The 18,837-nt window shown below is 43.6% G+C and overlaps 1 protein-coding gene across 3 annotated transcripts in view; it reads right to left on the reverse strand.

Moving 5' to 3' along the window:
• Nucleotides 1-18,837, reverse strand: part of tsnare1 (T-SNARE Domain Containing 1) — a 190,029-nt gene that overhangs the window by 18,403 nt on the left and 152,789 nt on the right. For all 3 annotated transcript variants that reach the window (XR_006084846.1, XM_042332044.1, XM_007896759.1), the window contains exon 11: nucleotides 3,507-3,607. Coding sequence is in view for 2 of the 3 variants with exons in the window: in XM_042332044.1 (XP_042187978.1) it covers nucleotides 3,512-3,607 (96 nt within the window). In the remaining variant the exon portion in view is untranslated. The remainder of the gene's footprint in view (nucleotides 1-3,506; nucleotides 3,608-18,837) is intronic.

The raw sequence follows: 18,837 nt of genomic DNA on the forward strand, positions 1-18,837 counted from the left end.
GCCCTTATGTGTCGGCTGGTCCTGGCTGGACAAATAGCTAGAGGCTTGCCAGACATTGCTCTCAATGGCAAGCTACAACAACAATTTGCATTTATATAGCGCCCCTCATGCAAGATAGTGTCCCTGAGAGCTTGACAGTGGCGGAGCACAATGCTGAGCTGGAGGGAGGGGGATGGGGAGGTGATCAGAGGCATGGTCAAATAGGAAGGTCTTCAGGCATGACCTGAAGATGGGGAAGGAAAGGGCAAGTCGGGATAGAGGAAGAGCGTTCCAGAGTTTCGGGGCGTAGTGGCTGAAAGCGTGGTCACCAATGATAGAACGGAGGGCATAAGGGATACGCAGAAGGCTCGAGCCAGTCGAACTGAGGCAGCAGGTTGTAGGGTAAGCAGGTCGGAGAGGGAGGGAGGTGCCAGGGCATGAAGGGATTTGAAGACAAGTGTGAGGACTGAAAACTATGTGGTTTTAGCTGGTTGAAATCCAGCAATAACCCAACGCACACTCTGGGGTCCTTTGACACCTATCTACTCTAACCCTACACTGTAAACAAAAACAATTGAGATGTGCCTTTACAAGACTAACACGCTGCAGGCAAAATAGAACCTGTTGTGGGCAAATGATTGATATTTCAAGTGACTTAGCGGGTTAGAGCAGCCATAACAATTTCACGCATGAGCACAATGGAACTTATCCAGTACTGTAACTCCGTGTCCAGTTCCACATCGGAGCTCAAGGGGATATACGGACATGTGGGTAAATGGACATTGGATAACCAGTACTCTACCATAGATCTGTAGAGGCGGGATTAAGACGGCTGTAGAATCCATCCAGAAATAATAATAATAATCCTTACATTTGATATAGCTTGCGCCTTATCACGTTGTCAAGACGCTGCATAACTGAAAATTCCCTTAATCCCTGGTAGCATCAAAGTGAGTGCGCAATACACTTTTTCTATTGCTTTTTATATCCCTCTAGACGCAAAGCGCTTCACAGGATATACTGCAAAGTGAATTGACTTCCTGATTCGGGGTAAAACCACAAATTTCTGAAACACAACACATGAATCAGAAGTATCTATAAAATCCAGGCCGGGAGTGTTCCCCAAGACAGGGCTCTGGTGGGTGGGTGAGAGCTGCTCCTCTGATGAGCCGTGTTACTGTCCCTTACATTGGAAATGGTACAAAGATGACTGTTTTGGAGCTGTTGTGCCGGGCCTGTCTGACTCACTCTCCTCTTGCTGCTGTCAGACCAGAAGCACAATGGATAAAACCTGGTTACCTGGAAAAGCACATATCAAGCCACAAAACCAGACTGTGACTCTCAGACTGAGAGAGAGCAGCTCTCCCGCCTTGATGCCGAGTCTTGTAGGCACAGGAGGCAGCCATTCAGGCACCGAACTTGTTCTGCTGTTTCGCCCACAATCATACATACTTTACAGTAAATCCTGTGAAGCACTTTGAGAAGTCTCGACAATACTGCAGCTCGTGGAGCTGTTGTGGAGCTCAGTGCCTTCTTTCACCCACCGGTGTCCTTTATAACCCTAAATCTATGCTCTCACTATTTCAGCTTTCCCTCACCTCTGCAACATTGCCCCACTTCCACCACTACTGTTACTCTGAGCTGCCAAGACCCTCATTCACTATTTCATGTCCAGTTTGACTAAACCAATGCCTGCTGGCCAAACTCCTTCTCTATTTCCCCATCTAATCACTTTGTTCAGTAAAAATTGCCCTGTTTCATGGCCAACACTATCGCCAGGTTTCAGACATTTTGCCCCCGCTCTCTGGAACTCCATCCCAGAGTACACCGACTCAAATAATTCTTTCCCACTTTCAGAGCCCACCTTGTTATCCTCCCTCCCCTCCCACCCAAATGGATTCACATGAAGAGTCTGATGGAATCATGGAGAGGCCTGTGGTTTTCAAGTGCCCTGGGACATTACCCTGCATGAGGGGCGTTGTATAAATACAAGTTGTTGTCGTTGTTGACTGGCCTTCTGTCAGTTAACAGTTCCAAAAATCTTTCATGAGCGATAAGTAGAGCAAAGAGCAACCAGAACGGGCTGTGATAGGGAAGACGTTAGTTCAGAAAAGAAGAGAATCCCAACCAGCCAGAGAGAAAATCAGCAAAACCTACAGTTTTATGCAGCATTAAATGTGTCCTCTAGAAAAGCTGGAAGTCTGTGATAAAATAATAATGAAACTTGCATTTGATTTAATGCCTTTCTCAGGAGGAGGAAATCTCCAAACCACTTTAAGTCAGCCAAGCAGTGCCAAAAGACAGAGCAGATTGGCTGGAATGCTCATTTGCCTCGATTGTTCTAATGATTGTATTGAGAGGGCTCCTGGAGTCTCCACTATACATTGGAGCAGTGCACTTTATATTGTTTCAGCATTACCCTGTTGGGAAATGATATCTTTATGGGGGCCAACAAAATGAAGAAATATACATGTTATTTAGAATTCCTAGAGGCTGGGTATAACAAAACTGAGATACACTGGAGGCTACTTCAAGGCAGTCGAGCAGTTTCAGTCAGAGCACAATATTCTTGTTTCAAATATTCTATATTGTAGCTGGATTTTTAATTGTTTTATATTGTATCTGTATGTTGTTCTATATATTATTTTATCCTTCTTTTTGAGGGAAAACAACCTCCTTCAAGAAGCCATTCAGTGGGAACATCGGATTAATTTTCATGGCGAACAGATTTATAATAACAAGAATCATTGCAACTGATATAGCACCTTACACATCACAAGGGCAACTCAAATTGCTTTACAGGATACAGGAGAAACACCCTTCTCTCCTTACAAGTTCCCTGCAAATTGTTGAGCTAGGATCACCCTAACTGTTAGGCCTTTGGTTTGCTGAGATAACAACAAATTGCGAAACGCGGCAGCCAATTGTGCACAGAAGTGTCCCACAAACAGTCATGGATTGAGTGACCGAATTATTGTTATTTATTGTTCACACACAGGATAACATCTCTGAGCCCTGTACAAAGATGGATTAGAAAGCCGAGCAAGCAAGAAATGGGCGTAGGTGTGAGACGGAAAAGTAAGTGGGAGGAGGGATATCAGGGTGTAATAACTGAAGGTTCAGCCACTGAAGGTGGTGCGGAGTGGGGGAAAGCAGGCAGCAAGCCTGAGTTTGCCGAGCAAACGGGGTGAGCAGAGGAGCAGGGGTAAAAGAGTATCAGAAATAGGAAGGTGCTGGGAGAACTGAGGAGTTACCTTAACCATGGAGTGAAAATTGCAATGTTTCTTCCACTGGTTGTCAGGGAAGGGAAAATATTACAAAATAAAAAACAGGGTTTATTCTTCTCCCCCCCAAAACACACCTCCTTTCAGCAGCAGCGGAGACTGGAGAAGGTTAGAAAGGCTGCAGTAAGTAAAGTATTGTGTTCAGCCCTCTATGTCAGGGTGACAAGACCAGTGAGATATATTCTGTTCATTCTCTACCTTTCACTCAGTTGTGAGACTGAGCAAAAGGAATTAAGTCCTTACCTGACTCATTGTTTCACAGAAACCACGATAATTATGATGGTGACAGTCAGAATAACCAAGCCTGATAGGATAAAGCAGCATTTCATCTTCCGGGCTCGTTTCTGGAAGAAAGGAAGAGAGAGAGAGAGAGATGAATGTCACACACTCAGAGAGTCTGGTGGAATGGACCGATGGAGGCAGGTCATTTGATGTACCTGTGAACCTTAGATTCTAACAGGCGTTAGATCAAATAAGTGATTATCACAGTCGGGGTGCAATTGTAGCATGTAAAACATGTTAATTATTACTGGTGGTAACTTGTTGGCAATGCCATCCTTCGGATGAGATGTTATCCAAGGTCCTGGGAGTTTCTCCCAGTGTCCTGGCCAAAAATCCCCCATGTAAAATTGATCATTCACTTCATGGCTATATGGGGATATTGCTGTGCATAAATTGGCTCTTGTGTTTGCCTACAAAACACACTGTCAAATCCTGTGATGCAGTTTGAGATGGCATCCCTACCTGAAAGGTGCTGTTATCAAATGCAAGGATTTTTATTCATTAAATCAACGGGGTTATTTAAATTCGGATAATAGATACTGTAGTTGGCCAGCAAAGCGTATTGAGGTGTACAGGGTTATGTGCTGTAATAAACTGGTGGAACAGGCAGGCTGGGCTCTTCCCATTCCTATGAAGTTGTCTTAAGTACAAACAGCCGTCCATGTTAAAGAGGAGATTTAACGGGCACACATTAATATCCGATCTTAATCTCACACTGCCAGAAACTGTAAAAGCTGAAAGCAATTTTATAATGATGTTATTTCTATGAAGTTCGACGTTTATGAGGCGTCCCACAGGAAACCCTGAGACATGAATTTACAATTTAATTTCTTCAGTAATTATAAATGTGAATTCAGCCTCTACCTGCCAAAACGTGAATCTGTCACAACTTGCCCCCAATGCCTTGCCTCTCAAAACTTCTTCATCTGACTAATGTGTGCTCTCCACTACAGCAAGGCTGCACCGCAATATAAAGGATATAAAAAGCAATAGAAAAAGTGTAGCGCGCATTCGCTCTGATGCTACCAGGGATTAAGGGGGTTTTCAGTTATGAAGACTTAAGACAATGTAATAACTTTTTTCCACTGGAGCTGAGAAGGGATTGTAGGCGAACATGGCAGCCAATTTCGCACAGCAATGCCTTACGAACAGCCATGGAGTGAATAACCAATTTTATCTTGGGGACTGTTGGCCAGGTCATCAGGATCTTTAACGTCCACCTGAAAAGCCAGACTCAGTTTAACATCTCATACAAATGATGACATTTGTGACAAATGCAGCGCTCCCCCAGCACTGCACTGGAGTGTCAGCCAAGTGGGGCTTGAACCCACCACCGCCTGACTCAAGAGGAAAGAATGCTACCAACTGAAGTGATGATTGAGCTCGGCTGACATTCGATGAGCCCTCATGAACAGTCACAGGGTGCACCTTGATAAAGGTTAAAAGTGAACATTTGTTAATTCAGATCAATTAGGTTTACCCCAGAAGGCACTCTGCTGATGGAATTTCATTACGTTACACCAATTAAAAGGTAATATATCACCTGCTACATATAAAGTGCCGAAAACAATATGTGGTGGCAATTCCACCTGGGTCTAGATTTGCTCTATTGATGTTGCATTACAGAACGTCTAGAATTTAACAACTTCTTCAAGGCAGTCATAATTTTGTAGCCTTTTTGTGTAACTTTATTTTGAGGACAAACAGAAAAGCGGCTTTCAAAGTAAAGGTTGAATTGAACAATTTGACAAACTCTGCACGCTCTAAAATGCTACATAAATAAGAGTAAATCTAGACCTTTGTGGAATTTCCACGTTGGAAGCTCCATGTAACACTCAGATAATCTAGGCTGACTCACACTTCAGTGCAGTGCACGGTGAGCACAGCGTTGTTGGAAAACAGAAGAAAGGAATTTAATTTGTATTGAACTGTTTTAATCAATCTTGATAGCACTGTTGAGTGAGATATCTTTTGAGGAATGACTGAATCTGACAGCGTGAAGGAGCTCCACTAATACGATTACTGAAGCACCCTGGGTTTCTCCCAATGTTACTATAGCCTTCCTGCACTTTCAGACTCACTAATTCCAAATAATGGGACAACACCTGCTCCCTCCTTCAATTTAATCAGCACTCACTGTTGGAACAAAACAATTGAAAACAAAGGATTGTTAACATTAATGGGATTCTTTCCTGCTTCATTGAATCTTTTCTTCTCCCCCTCCCCCAAATCTCAGTGAAATTTACAAACAATTAGCATTTTTATAGCTTCTAACCTTGTTGAAAGTCTCCTAAATTTACAATGATTTACATAGATTTACACGGAAACAAGGCATTCTGCCCAATGTGTCTTCAGTCATGTTTACATTCCACGAGTATAATAAAGGGATACATGAAGAACTCCTTGCTCCCTCATTCCCTTTATTCCCTTCTCACTCATCTGTATATCTAGTTTACCCTTAAATATGTCTATACTTTCTGATTCAACCACCACTTTGAGTTGCACAATCTCATTATCCTCTATGTGAAGTAGTTCCTCCTNAAAAAAATTCTCCGAGTGTGTCAGGCTGGGTTAGTAGTAGCATTCTCACCTCTGAATCAGAAGTTTGTGGATTCAAACCCCGCAACAGGACTTGGAATCTCATAGTCTAAGCTGACACTCCAATGCAGTGCTGTGGGTGGGTTGCATTGTCGGAGGTGCTATCCTTTGGATGAGATGTTAAACTGAGGTAATGTCTGCCTGTTCAGGTGGATGTTAAAGATCCCATGGCACTATTCAAAAGGAGAAGGGAATTTCTCCTGGTGTCCTGGCCAACAATCCCCCAAATAAAATTGGTCACTTACTCCATGGCTGTTTGTGGGACATTGTAGTGTACAAAATGACTGCCTCATTTCACCCACAAAATACACATAGACAATCCACTTTACAGTATATCCTGTGAGGAGCTTTGAGGTATCTCGATGACGTAATAAGACGCTACATTAAATGCAAGGATATTATTATTATTGTTATTTTAGATCCCTCAGTCACTATCTTATACTTATGGGAACAAGTGGGAATAGCCTTTTTATGCTAATCTTTTGGGACCCTTTTATGATTTTAACACCTCTATTAGAGTTCTTCTCTGTCAAGTGCAGGGACTGTCATTGGAGGTGATGGTGGGAGCCATTCGGAGATGTTTCAATGTGACAATGCGGTATAAAAATACAAGTTCTTTCTAAATCTTACTGAGATGTGTGTAAGATTAATTAATAATGGAGTGTAGGAGATATATTAATACATGAAGATCGACAAATTCTTCCCAATAGGTCTCATCAAGTGTCTTGAGGTTGCAGGGCTCATTGATTTGGAGGAATGATGTTCAGGATATTAGAACAAACACTTACTCCTGATGTAAAAAGCGGTATATCGATTGCAATGAGTAACCCTAAACCTCAGAAAAAGATAGAATGTAGAATACAGTACAATACAAAATAATAACAATAATAACTGAGCATATTGATAAGATATGGAACTGAAACAAACCAAACAAGAATGTTTCAGCCAATGTTATCGCTCCCTTTGAAATGGCATCTAATGTATTTTCGTTTTATTATTCCCCACTCTAGATATTCTAAGTACGATGCATATTTCTTTAGATTTATTTTGCGCCACTGTTGGCCCCCATAAAGATACCATTGCCCAACAGGGTAATGATGAAACAACTTAAAGCACACCTTTGGCTGAATCCAAGATAGTGGCAGAACAATTTGAAACTGTTTGGGGATACTGTCACCTGTGGTCAGTCAAGGAATTACAGTATGATTTGTGTAAAATAGGGAATATTTGCTTCGACTGAATACTACAAATGATAATTAATCTTTATGTTGATATTAATGTTAAGGTATGTATTAAACTGCAAATTTTACCCTATAGGAACATGAATTGGCCATTCAGCCCATTGAGTCTGTTCAGGTATCAGATCATGGCACAGGCTTGCGATGTGTCACTTGGCCCCTCCACTCCACCATCAAGGCTGAGTCTTTAGCCTCTACGAACTTAACCTCTGAAACTTCCTGCCTCTACCTGTCTGCCTCACCCCCTTTATCTATCTTCAAATTCCACCTTTAAACTTACCCCTCCACTTTCCTCGGCATCCAACTCCACTACTGTGCAACAACAAGATTTCATTTATAGAGTGCCTTTCACGTCAGGAGGACGTCCCAAGGCGCTGGACAATTGGGTTGGGACCCGAGCAGAGGGGAAATGGTCAGGGTGAGGGAAGGGAGGGAGCGAAGAGGGGGTAGAGAGTCGAGAGGGGAGCTGAAGGCACGGTTGAAGAGTGCAGCCCTCTGAGATGCTATCCAATGTGATGAGGGCGATATAAGTCCAAGTTGTTTTGTTTCATCGGTGTGGCAATTCACCATATCAAATGTAAGGATAATTGCCTATTCATGCAGGCTTGAGTTACTATCAATTTTAACACAACATTCCCGATACTTTCAGTCGATAATTGACTGAAGTAAAGCAGGGGAAATGGGATTAAAAGGCCTGCCATGATCTGATAATTTGACCGATTGAATGGTCTCCTCCTGTTCCTAAGGAGTATCATTTGCAGTATTTCTTAATGAGTGCCTCAATTTAATTAACATTGTGTTAACACAGGCAAATGCCAAGGGCATCTCAGTCCTTTCAGACTGTGCTCAAACTGGGCCAACCTACAGCCAACCAAGCAATATGACACATTTCATAAAGCTGTGAATGTGGAAATTTGTAAAGAGATTAAGGTTCGTGGATTTAATGGGAAATAAGCTATCTTGATTGGTAGGATGATAGGTACAAGCAGCTTCTTACTCTGCCTGTTTCAGTGTAAAAAGTAGTAAAAAGTAGTAACTGATTATCCCATCTCTTGCTGTTGGATTGGTCGCCATGTCACCCCTACGAACAATTGAGATACTGGTGGAGAGATTTACCAGACTTTAAAGTGCACCCAAACTACGTACTGATGGTGGAAAATCCCAGGCCCTCTCAAATTCCAGACAGAAGTCAGAACTGAAGTCGAAGAAAAATATAGATAATCCGGATAGAAGATCATACAGGAATCTCAGTAAAGCTGTGGGGGAGAGCGGGATAAGTGTCAGAGCTGGGTTGAGTCCAGTCAAATACCAAGAAGATGGGGGTGGGAGGGAGGAGGGAATGAGACTCGATCTGTGTAGGAACTGAAAGAGGTGGACATAAAAATGATGGGGTTGGGAGGGTAGAAGAGAAGAGCCATCGTCAATCTAAGACGGAATAGGAAAGGGAGAGAATTATAGGGAAGAAGCGGGAAGAGATGGATGGCATCTGAATAGGAATGTTGGATGGGAGAGTAGAGATGAGTCAAACTTAGCACAACGGTGGGGCGGTGGGGTAAGAAGGGGAAAGCGAGCTCCAGCTTGGATCTGTAGTGGCCATGCTAATACATATCAACCTCTCTTAGATAGTTTGGGGTTCCAGCCCCACGTCTGGACTTTGAGCTCAGTCTCGCTATCGTTCTAGTGCAGTGTCAGGGTGCATGCATTATCATAGGTGAGGTCCTTTGGATGAGATATTAAACTGAGGTTTCTTCTGCCTGTTCAGGTGGACGTTAAAGATCCCATGGCACTACTAGAAAAGAGAAGGGAATTTCTACTGGTATCCTGGCCAACAATCCCCCACTTAAAAAAATTGTTCATTCATTTCATGGTAGTGAGGCATTGCTATGCACAAATTAACTGCCATGTTCACTTACAGTTATTCCACTGTGCAGTAAAATCCTGTGAAACTCTTTAAGATGTCTTCCTGATATGAAAGGCACAATATCAAAGGAAGGATTATTAGTATATTATTTCCTATCAGGCAACATATAACAATTTTCTGTCTATCGGTACAGGTCTGTGACCCCCCACCCCACCAAAACCCCACATGGGAAGTGTACAATAACAACAACAATTTGCACTTATATACTGTCCTCCACGTAGGGTAGCATCTCAGAGCATGGTATATGGCTTGGGTTACAGAGATGAAGCACACTGGGGATGCAACTTGATGGAAATTAGCCTACGAGATGCTGAGCATTCAAAGTGGATTGTCAATGTGGATTGTGCTGAAACCATCTGTTAAAAAAACCCGCCAGGAACTGCACAGATTCAGTCCCATTTTTCCTCCTCTAGTCTTCTCTTACACAACTCATGGAATCCTGTAGCGCAGTGGTTGGCACTCGCCTAGCACGCAAGAGGACCTGGGCTTGATTCCCAGGGATTGCTAAACCTTAGGCAAGGTTCCTTACTCCACATGCCTCGGTTTATCTTGCAGTAAGTAAAAATCCAACTATTAGTCGATTGGCGGATCACATAATCCCTCAAAAAAAATGGTCACTCAATCCACGAATGTTTGTAGGCCACACAATTGTCTGCCTCGTTTCGTCCATAAAATACACAGTCAATCCATTTTACAATATATTCTGTGAAGAACTTTGAGGCTTCTCAACGACATGACAAGGCGCTATATCAAATGTAAGGATTATTATTATTATTAACTTGGCCCAGCTATCTGCATCCCTTCAACTTCCTCCCTGGTTTTGCTGAGTCTCCTGTGCATGCTCCATCCTGACAATTGTCTTTGTTGCCCTTGCAAAGACTAGAGCCCAGCGCCCTCTACGCTGACGTGCATCAGTCCTGCTTCCGCCACAAGCTTCACCACAAGCTGGTCTCCATGCGATTGTGTGACGCACAAAAAGGCAATTCGGGAAATCTACGCTCTTCAGAAATGTTCTTATTTTTAACACTGCAGCAATCTTCACAATAAGGTTTAAACACGATAAGGGAATGCTCTCATTCCCATCAGTGGCTGGGGGAGATTTTCACATTAATTCCCACTTACTCTCCACATTGTTTAACTGGAGGAGGCCGCACTGCATATTTGTTTTAAATAGAACAACCATTGGATTGGGGGGAGGTGGGGATTGAATAAAAAAGGATTTATTGCTGGTTCCAAAATCAGATGAGTTGAGGTTGAAAGTGGAGAGTGGGGGGAGACTGCTGTTAGTGTTTGAAAACTGGTGGGTTGGCAATAGGTTCAGCAGTGATACCATAGTACATCAATATATCCCCACACACCAAGTTCACCTATTTGCGATGTGGAAGTGAGGAAAGAGATAGTGTGTGTTGCGGGGGACAATGTGAATGTAGTTACATGGATGCGTGTGAGGTTACTAGGTACATGATTCACCAACCAGCGGGAGTGTGAACCAGCAATGAGGGGTAAGTTCAGGAATTTGCTACATTTGCTTCAGGGATTTGCAACAGGAATTTGCCCCTAGGGTTAGAGATAGGGAGGTAGAGAGTCACAGAAAGAGAGAATATCAGAGAGGACGCCAGAGGGAGATAGAAAGTTAGGAAGAGAAAGCAGAGTGAGAATGCCAGAGAGAAACAGAATGTCAGAGAGAGAACATCAGAGAGAGAGAATGTTTCTTCGATGAGACATTAAGCCAAGATCTCTTCTACCTATTCAAGTTAAAGATCCTAAGTTACTAAAAAGAGAAAAAGGCATTTCTTCCAGTATCCTGGCCAACAATCCTCCAGATACAATTGGTCATTCGCTTCATTGCTGTTTGTTGGGACACTGCTGTGTGCAAATTGGCTGCTGTGTTTGCCTACAAATACCCCTGACAGCAATTACTTGGCAAACAGCATGAGGTGTTTTGACTTTCAAGGCACTGTATCAAATGCAAGGAATATTAATTTTCGTGACACTTTTTATCTGTTTAAAGACAGACACACACACACACACAAAACACACACAAAAACAACTAAATACACAAATAAAAATACAGGAATGAAGAATGAGTTACAGATTTCGAGACAACACCAGATTGGGAGGGAGAGGTGAGTACAATACATAAGTATATCATTAGATGCTTTTTCTTGCTGAGCTCACAAAGTCCTTGAGTCTAATCCCACGAGCCCAGTTCCCACAATGCCACAAGGTCAGGTTCATACCTGTGCAGGGGCAGATAGTGTCAATAAACTAAGCCGAGTGATCACAGAAATGGAGTTGGTCTGCGAGGTTAAGGAAACTCTCTGGTGATTTTTAATGATGGTCTTGACAGAACTTTGCAGGAGAACACAAGTCAGGCTAGGGAGAGTAGAAAAACCTTGCCGAGATATTGACGGAGAGGGATTGTTAGACTTAGAGCCGTATTTTGAGGTCTAAAACGTGGTACATCTTAACCAGATTCCTTCTTAATGACCCTGCATTTGATAATGGATTGTTTATCATGTCGAAACGTCTCAAAGTGCTTCACGATACTTGCTAAGAAATATAGTGACTGTGTATTTGTAGGTCAACCTGGAGAAACCAAGTCACACAAATAGCGAGCGACCTTTGTCAGTGACCTTTAGAGTACATTATGTCGTCCCACAGGAACTCTGCTCCATTACCACCTACTGGCAGTGGGGACCTCTCACAGCACGTCCACTGAGCTTTCTGGAGGAGGTACACTTTACAACAACAATAACAAATTACATTTGTAAAGCACCTTTCACATCAGGAGGATGTCCCAAGGCGCTGGACAGTCAAGGATCCGTACATGAGTTGGTGGCTGGGATCAGGAGGGGTGGAGGGTGGGGAGGGTAGGGGTAGGAGAGCGACAGAAGGCACGGTCTAAAAGGAGGGTCTTCAGATAGGTCTTGAAGCAGACAAGGGAGGGGGCAGGCGAAGGGTCTGTGGGGGGAGGTGAGGGTGGAGGCAAAAAGGTAAAGTTGGGTATCAACCACATGCATGTGGAAGTTGACCCCATGTCTGCGGATAATGTCATCAAGAGTGAACGTGTAGATGTTGAAAAGTAGAAAGCCAAGGACAGAGCCCTGAGGGATGCCACACGTGATTGTGTGGGGACTGGAGGAGAAGCAGTTAGTGGAGACAAAGTGGAGTCAATGATCAGATCTCTCACCTTTGACCCATTTGCAGACATGAACCACTCAAGAAGAGCCTCAATAAAGTTGGAATCCACAAAATCCTCACCTATAATGAGGCACGAAAGGTGGTTTCACAGTGCATGCATACATCTGGCCTGGAAGTTAGTTTTTTTAATTAAGTGTGGGGAAGTAAAATGGCTCCCGTCCAGGACATCAGATCTTTGTCCTCATCACTTACTGTGCGCTGGGTGCGTGTGGTGCAGTTGGTGTATGTAGTGTGCAGGAAGTGACTGTGGTAATAATCTAATGACCGAGAAGTCAGCTATTTTAACGTGAAAGCCGTTCAGCTTGCAGGAAACACATTAAAAGTATTTTATATTTATCTGGTATTATTTTTCTTTAATCTCTGCTCGTGTCCTTCTGTCCTGCTTCATCAATTACATGCTACGAACGGAGTTGAGGAAACATTTCTTCACTCAGAGGGTGGTGAATTTGTGGAATTCTCTACCCCAGAAGGCTGTGGATGCTCAGCCCTTGAACATATTCAAGACTGAAGTTGATGGATTTCTAAAGGATAGAGAGATTAAGGGATATGGGGATAGGGCAGGTAAATGGAATTAGGTTAGAAGATCAGCCATGAACTTATTAAATGGCGGGGCAGGCTCGAGGGGCCGAATGGCCTACTCCTACTCCTATGTCTTACGGTCTTGTGGTCTCTACCTCATAGTTAGGGCTGCAGATTTGGCATGACATTGTTTGTCAAAAAACATGGAGCAGTTACAGTAAATTTAGTGAATGTCACTGGCTTACGAGGAAATGTTGGGAGAAGTCATGGGTATGGAAATTCAACTTTCTCTCTTCATCCTCCCAATTTCCAACGTCTAAACCGGAATGCGAAAAACCTTTACCTTGGAGTACGGAAAGCAGCTGGGCTGTATGCAAGTGTCCGTGAGAACACTTTTAATTTCCTGCATTAACCTTGAGAGAGGCCGCCACATTCCCTAACCCAGCCCAGCCACCTCCCTGCTAAATTGAAGCAAGGAAGCAACTGGGCTGTGTGAGCGAGTGTGCCAACCTCGTGAAAACAGTTTGAATTTCCTGTGATAACGTTGAGAGAGGCCACCACATGCACTGGTCTCTCTCAAGGTTAATTCGGGAAATATATGGTTTTGTCATGAACAAACAGAAAAATCACGGTATCCGTGACTTTTTTCTACCATGACAAATCTGCAGCCCTCATAGTGTCTACAAATTAGCCATTACATCCTAAAATAACATTAGCTGAGACATTTCTAACATAAGTTGCTATATGAGATGCAAGCATTACAATTATTGTATTAGCTCACCCAGCAGAGTCTCCACACACTTTACATGATTCCCATGTACAATCATACAGCAAAGGGGTCCCTCCATTCCAGTCATACTCATTTACGTCCTGAAGGAGCTTTTTTTACTTACGGAGTGAGACAACAGTTACCCATCCAGCGCTTTCTCAGCATGGTTGTCCTCAAGTTATGTCAAAGAAATGCCCCCATGTACATGGGTAACCTGCGTATATAACAGTGCAACCCCATTTTTTTATAACGCAAATTGGGTTTTAACACAGTTGATCTATGGCAACCATTCTCTCTGCATGAGCGCAGCCAGTTTAGCCTCCTGCGCTAATAAATGGCTCAACAACAACAACAACAAAATTACACTTGTAAAGCGCCTTTCACGTTGGGAGGACATCCCAAGGCACCCAATAGTCAGGGATCAGGACCCGGGCATGGGGGTGCAGGGTTGGGATGAGGGAGGGCAGAGGGGCTAGGAGGACGGTTGAAGGCACAGTCAAAAAGGAGGGTTTTGAGTTGTGCCTTAAAGAAGGCAAGTAAGGGAGCAAGACGAAGGCACTGTGGAATTCCAAAGGGTGGGGGCAGAGAGGCTGAAAGTCTGGCCACCGAGGGTAGGGTGGATCGGGCGGAAGACATGGAGCACGCCAGAGCCTGCTGAGTGGAGGGAGTGGACAGATTGTTAGGGGGTTAGCAAGTCAGAGGTGTAGGAGGCGGCAAGGCCATGGAGGGCCTTGAAAGTGAGGATGAGGATTTTGAATTCTCTCCTCTGAGGGATGGGGAGCCAGTGGAGCCGGGCGAGGGTGGGGGTGATGGGGTTACGGAGCCTAGTGCAGGAGAGGACACGAGCTGCAGAGTTCTGGTTGATCTGTAGCTTGTGGAGGGAAGATTTGGGGAGGCCGACAAGGAGGGAGTTTCTGTAGTCGAGCCTTAAGGTGACAAATTTGTGCATAAAGGTTTCGGCGGCCTGAGGGGTGAGACAGTGGCGTAGTCGGCCAATGCTGCGAATGTGGGGGAAGGCAGAGCGGGTCATGGGACGAATATGGGGGAGAAAGGACAGTTGAGGGTTGACCAAGCCACCCAGGTTTCCGACTGGCTTGGTGAGGTGGAGTGTGCACCCTTGGATGCCGATGCTGCCAATTCCTGAGGTGTGGAGGCGCTGGCGTGAGTCAATCAGGAGGCCCTCGGTTTTGCTGACATTTAGCTGTAAAAAGTTGGCTCTCATCCAAGAATCATTGTCAGGACAGCAGTGGTCCTGGAATTCAGGGTAGAGGCAAAGAGAAATAATTGGGTGTCATCCGCGTACATGTGGAAGTTGACCCCATGTCTGCGGGTGATATCACCAAAGGGGAGCATGTAGAAGTTGAAGATGAGGGGACTGAGGACATAGCCCTGAGGGACACCTCACGAGACTGTGCAGGGGCTGGAAGAACAATCATTGGTGGAGACAAATTGGAGACAGTGAAGGTTGAGGTGAGAGGAGAGGCGGTGGAGGAGGATGGAGTGGTCCACGTTTTCAAAGGCAGCAGAGAGGTCGAGGAGGCAGAGGGAGCCAGAGTACCATCAACATCATTTCTTGCTTTGCGATTGCGCCACACATAGAAAGCTGCAGTGACCCGAAAATCAGTCCTTTATTCTTTTAGAGCAGGAACAGTGGCAGTGAGAACCTCTGTCATGCCTTGCTACAGGGCTTTTATAATGAGTGATTGAGATGGGATTTTATGGATCTAAAGCATTGATACAACAAGGCTCCACTGTATCTATATACAGTATTAAATCGTACCACAGCAGACAATGGCTCTGACACATGAACTGTTACTGGGATTCTCCACACTCAGCTTATTCGCGGTCATAATACGATTTCTCCTCTGAAAACAGTTACCACACAACACAAATTTACATTTACACAGCGCCTCTCACATCGGGAGGAAGTCCCAAGGCACTTAACAGGTGCTTAAGATGACCGATAGAGCACTCAGAGACAATCTCAAGTTGCTTTAATGTTCAGCACTTTTTCTCTCTCTTGCTGTCTCTGAGTTTCTCGTTTTCTCTCTCTCACTATCTCTGCCTCTCTCACGTATACTTACGCCCTCTATCTCTCACTTGCCTCCTTCAAGACCCGTCTCAAGACTCTCCTCTTCGTCCGTGCCTTCTGTCATACTCGATCCCTACCCTGCTCTCCACCCTCCCCGATCCCAAGTCTGAAACACTGAATGTCCAAAATCTTGGAATGTCCTTCCGATGTGAAAGGCACTATAACGATGTAATTTTGTTGTTGTTGTAAGCCAAATCCTACCAGGCTAGCCGGTCAAGTACAGGAACCCTGCCAGTGATAGCACTGACAGGCTATGTGGTTTCAGCTGGATAGACTCCAGCAGTACCACAATGTATACTGTGGGGTCCCCAAGCCTTGGCTCTCTTTTCGCACCAACCTGTGTTAAAACTTTGGAATAAGGTAAGCAGGGTGTGCATTCCATTCTAGACACAGAAAAATTTCCATGTGTAGGTGACATACATAGCAGTCTGGTTTGTATACTCTTAAGAATGATGATCTGTTTCTGCATATGTCAGTCACCCAACTGACCAAACAAATTGAACCGTAGCCTAATCCTTAAGCCTCAGAAAGCAATGATTTTCAGTTCTTCACAGAGTTTTCAAGATCACAGTCTTAGATGATTAATGATTGACACATAGTCTGCAAGTAACCTGTAGTTACGTCTCTTCTCTAGGTTGCCTCTAAGTATTCACAATCATCCTCTAAACACGTGCAATAATCACACCAGGCACCATTTCTCTATACAGTTGGCTGAACAGTGTCCTTTCTTAAGCCCCACAGCTCTGGAGATTACACTTAGTGTTTATGCACAGTGCCTTTGGCAATTCCTGGCTATAAAGGAGAAATTCCATTTGTATCTAACATCATCATAGGTGGATGTGCATAACTTCAGTTTTTATCCACGTGAAATTGCTTTGAGACGTCCTCATGCAAATGTATTGTAAAGTGTAGTGACCGAGTATTTGTAGGTGGAAGTTGCCAGCCAATTTGCTCATAGCAATGTCCCTCAACTAGCCATGAAATGAATGACCAATTTTATCTGGAGGATTGCTGTAGCTAGGACACTGCGAGAAACCTACTGACCCTTGATGTTATCCAAACGTCTGTGTGATCTGTAACGTCCACCCAAACATCTCCACAAATCTAGTGCTCCATTTTCCCCTCCAGCCTGCGTTTTCCCTCTCCGATTGTCAACCTGGACCTGTGAGAACATTCTGACAAAGTGTCAATCTCTCAACCCACAATTTTACTTGGACTGTGACCAGATTTTCATCAAGCTCTTGTTTCATAGCAGTAAATCAAGCCATCATTAAGCACTGTAGCTGTGAGGCTCCATCGCACACCACTGCTCTGTCTGGGAAAAGGATTGTTAATTTTACGTCTGTGCCCTCCAGTTCTCCACTCCTCCTTATTCAGGAGGGATTGATGGTGATTTAATGGCATGACTGTGGTTGCACTTTTCGCCGCCTTGAATTAAAAATAAATTTGTACTAACAAGGGAGTTGCTTGGAGGAGGGTAAATCAGACTTGCTTTGAAAATCAGTTTACAATAATATTCCTCATATTTGATACAGAGCATGTATCATTGACAGATTTCAAAGCGCTTCCCAGGGAGGTGCTGTCAGGCGCAATGACTGTGTTTGTAGGTGAAACAATTTAAAGCGAATGACCAATTTTTTAAAAAACGTTTTAAAAACAACAGGAGAAACTTCTTTCTCTTTTCAAATAGAGCTGGCAGGGCATTGCACATCCTGATAATCCTCTAATGCAAAACAATTTCTCCTAATCTCCCCTTTGATCCACTGAGTAACACAACTTGACAACAATTGATAATACCAGTGTTAATCGTCTGTCACACACACACATTAAACAAGACAAGACTCGACTCCACAGATGTAAACGCTTGTGCTCTGATGTCCTCTGTCTTCATTTCACCCCTAAACCTCAAACTACATACAAGCCACACTCACCCACTGCCACACACTCACCCACTGCATCAGGCAATAATTACTGTAAAGCACTCTGACAATTTGTACTATAAAAAAATGCATGTTCTTATATAGCACCCACAGTACACAAACACTACACTTTACAGTATATCCTGTGAAGCACTTTGAGACGTCTCGAAGACGTGATAAGTCACTATATCAAATGCAAGGATTATTATTATTTATTGTTATAACTGATCTCACTGCCAAATAACAGGAGAATGCTTACATACAGGGCTGGTGCTCTCTGGTTTTATTTTTATTGATTTGTCTTGTTAACATTTTCCAAGATAATAACGAGCTTTATTTGATTTTTTTCTCCGATTTTTAGTGACATCTTCCATGGCCGATTTCTGGGGTGTAAGGTTTCCATGGACATCAATTTGTGCGCCGTTAATGACACTTCCAGCCCGATGTGCAGAGTGTGACATTTGCAACATTGCCTGCACATTCCTCTCCTGTGCAACACACAAGATGTGACATCAGTGGTGACCATACGACCCAGAAGTTGGCCATTTTTGAAGTCGAAGCAATAAAAAAAATGTTTTCAAAAGAATAGTGGTTAACGAGAGGAAATCATTTTCCGTGATTTGGATAAAATTGACAAACTCGGCAAATGCTAATTTTTACCAATTAAATTGGAAAACGGTAAGCCTATTTATATATTCCAGCTACTTCTTTCAGAATCAAGCTTCACGCTTTCTTGGACTAACATTTCATATCATCACTTTGATAGGATGGTTTATGTGAAGAATGCTGAATAATTAGATAATGGTTCGGATGGAGAAGGCCCTATGGCTCATTTGATCTCATACTTCTACAATGCCCACCTTACTGTCTTCCCATTGCAACATACAACCATTTCTTAAATAAGTCCAATGTCCCAGACTCCACCATCTTCCTGGGTTACCCCCCTGGGGCTATTCATTAACCCGCTGGGCAAAGAAACACTTCCTGGCATCTGTCCTAAAAAGTACAAGGCAAAAACAATGAAATCTTTGC

The sequence above is a fragment of the Callorhinchus milii genome, unplaced genomic scaffold (assembly GCF_018977255.1).
Source record: "Callorhinchus milii isolate IMCB2004 unplaced genomic scaffold, IMCB_Cmil_1.0 Scaffold2, whole genome shotgun sequence".
Classification (NCBI taxonomy): domain Eukaryota; kingdom Metazoa; phylum Chordata; class Chondrichthyes; order Chimaeriformes; family Callorhinchidae; genus Callorhinchus; species Callorhinchus milii.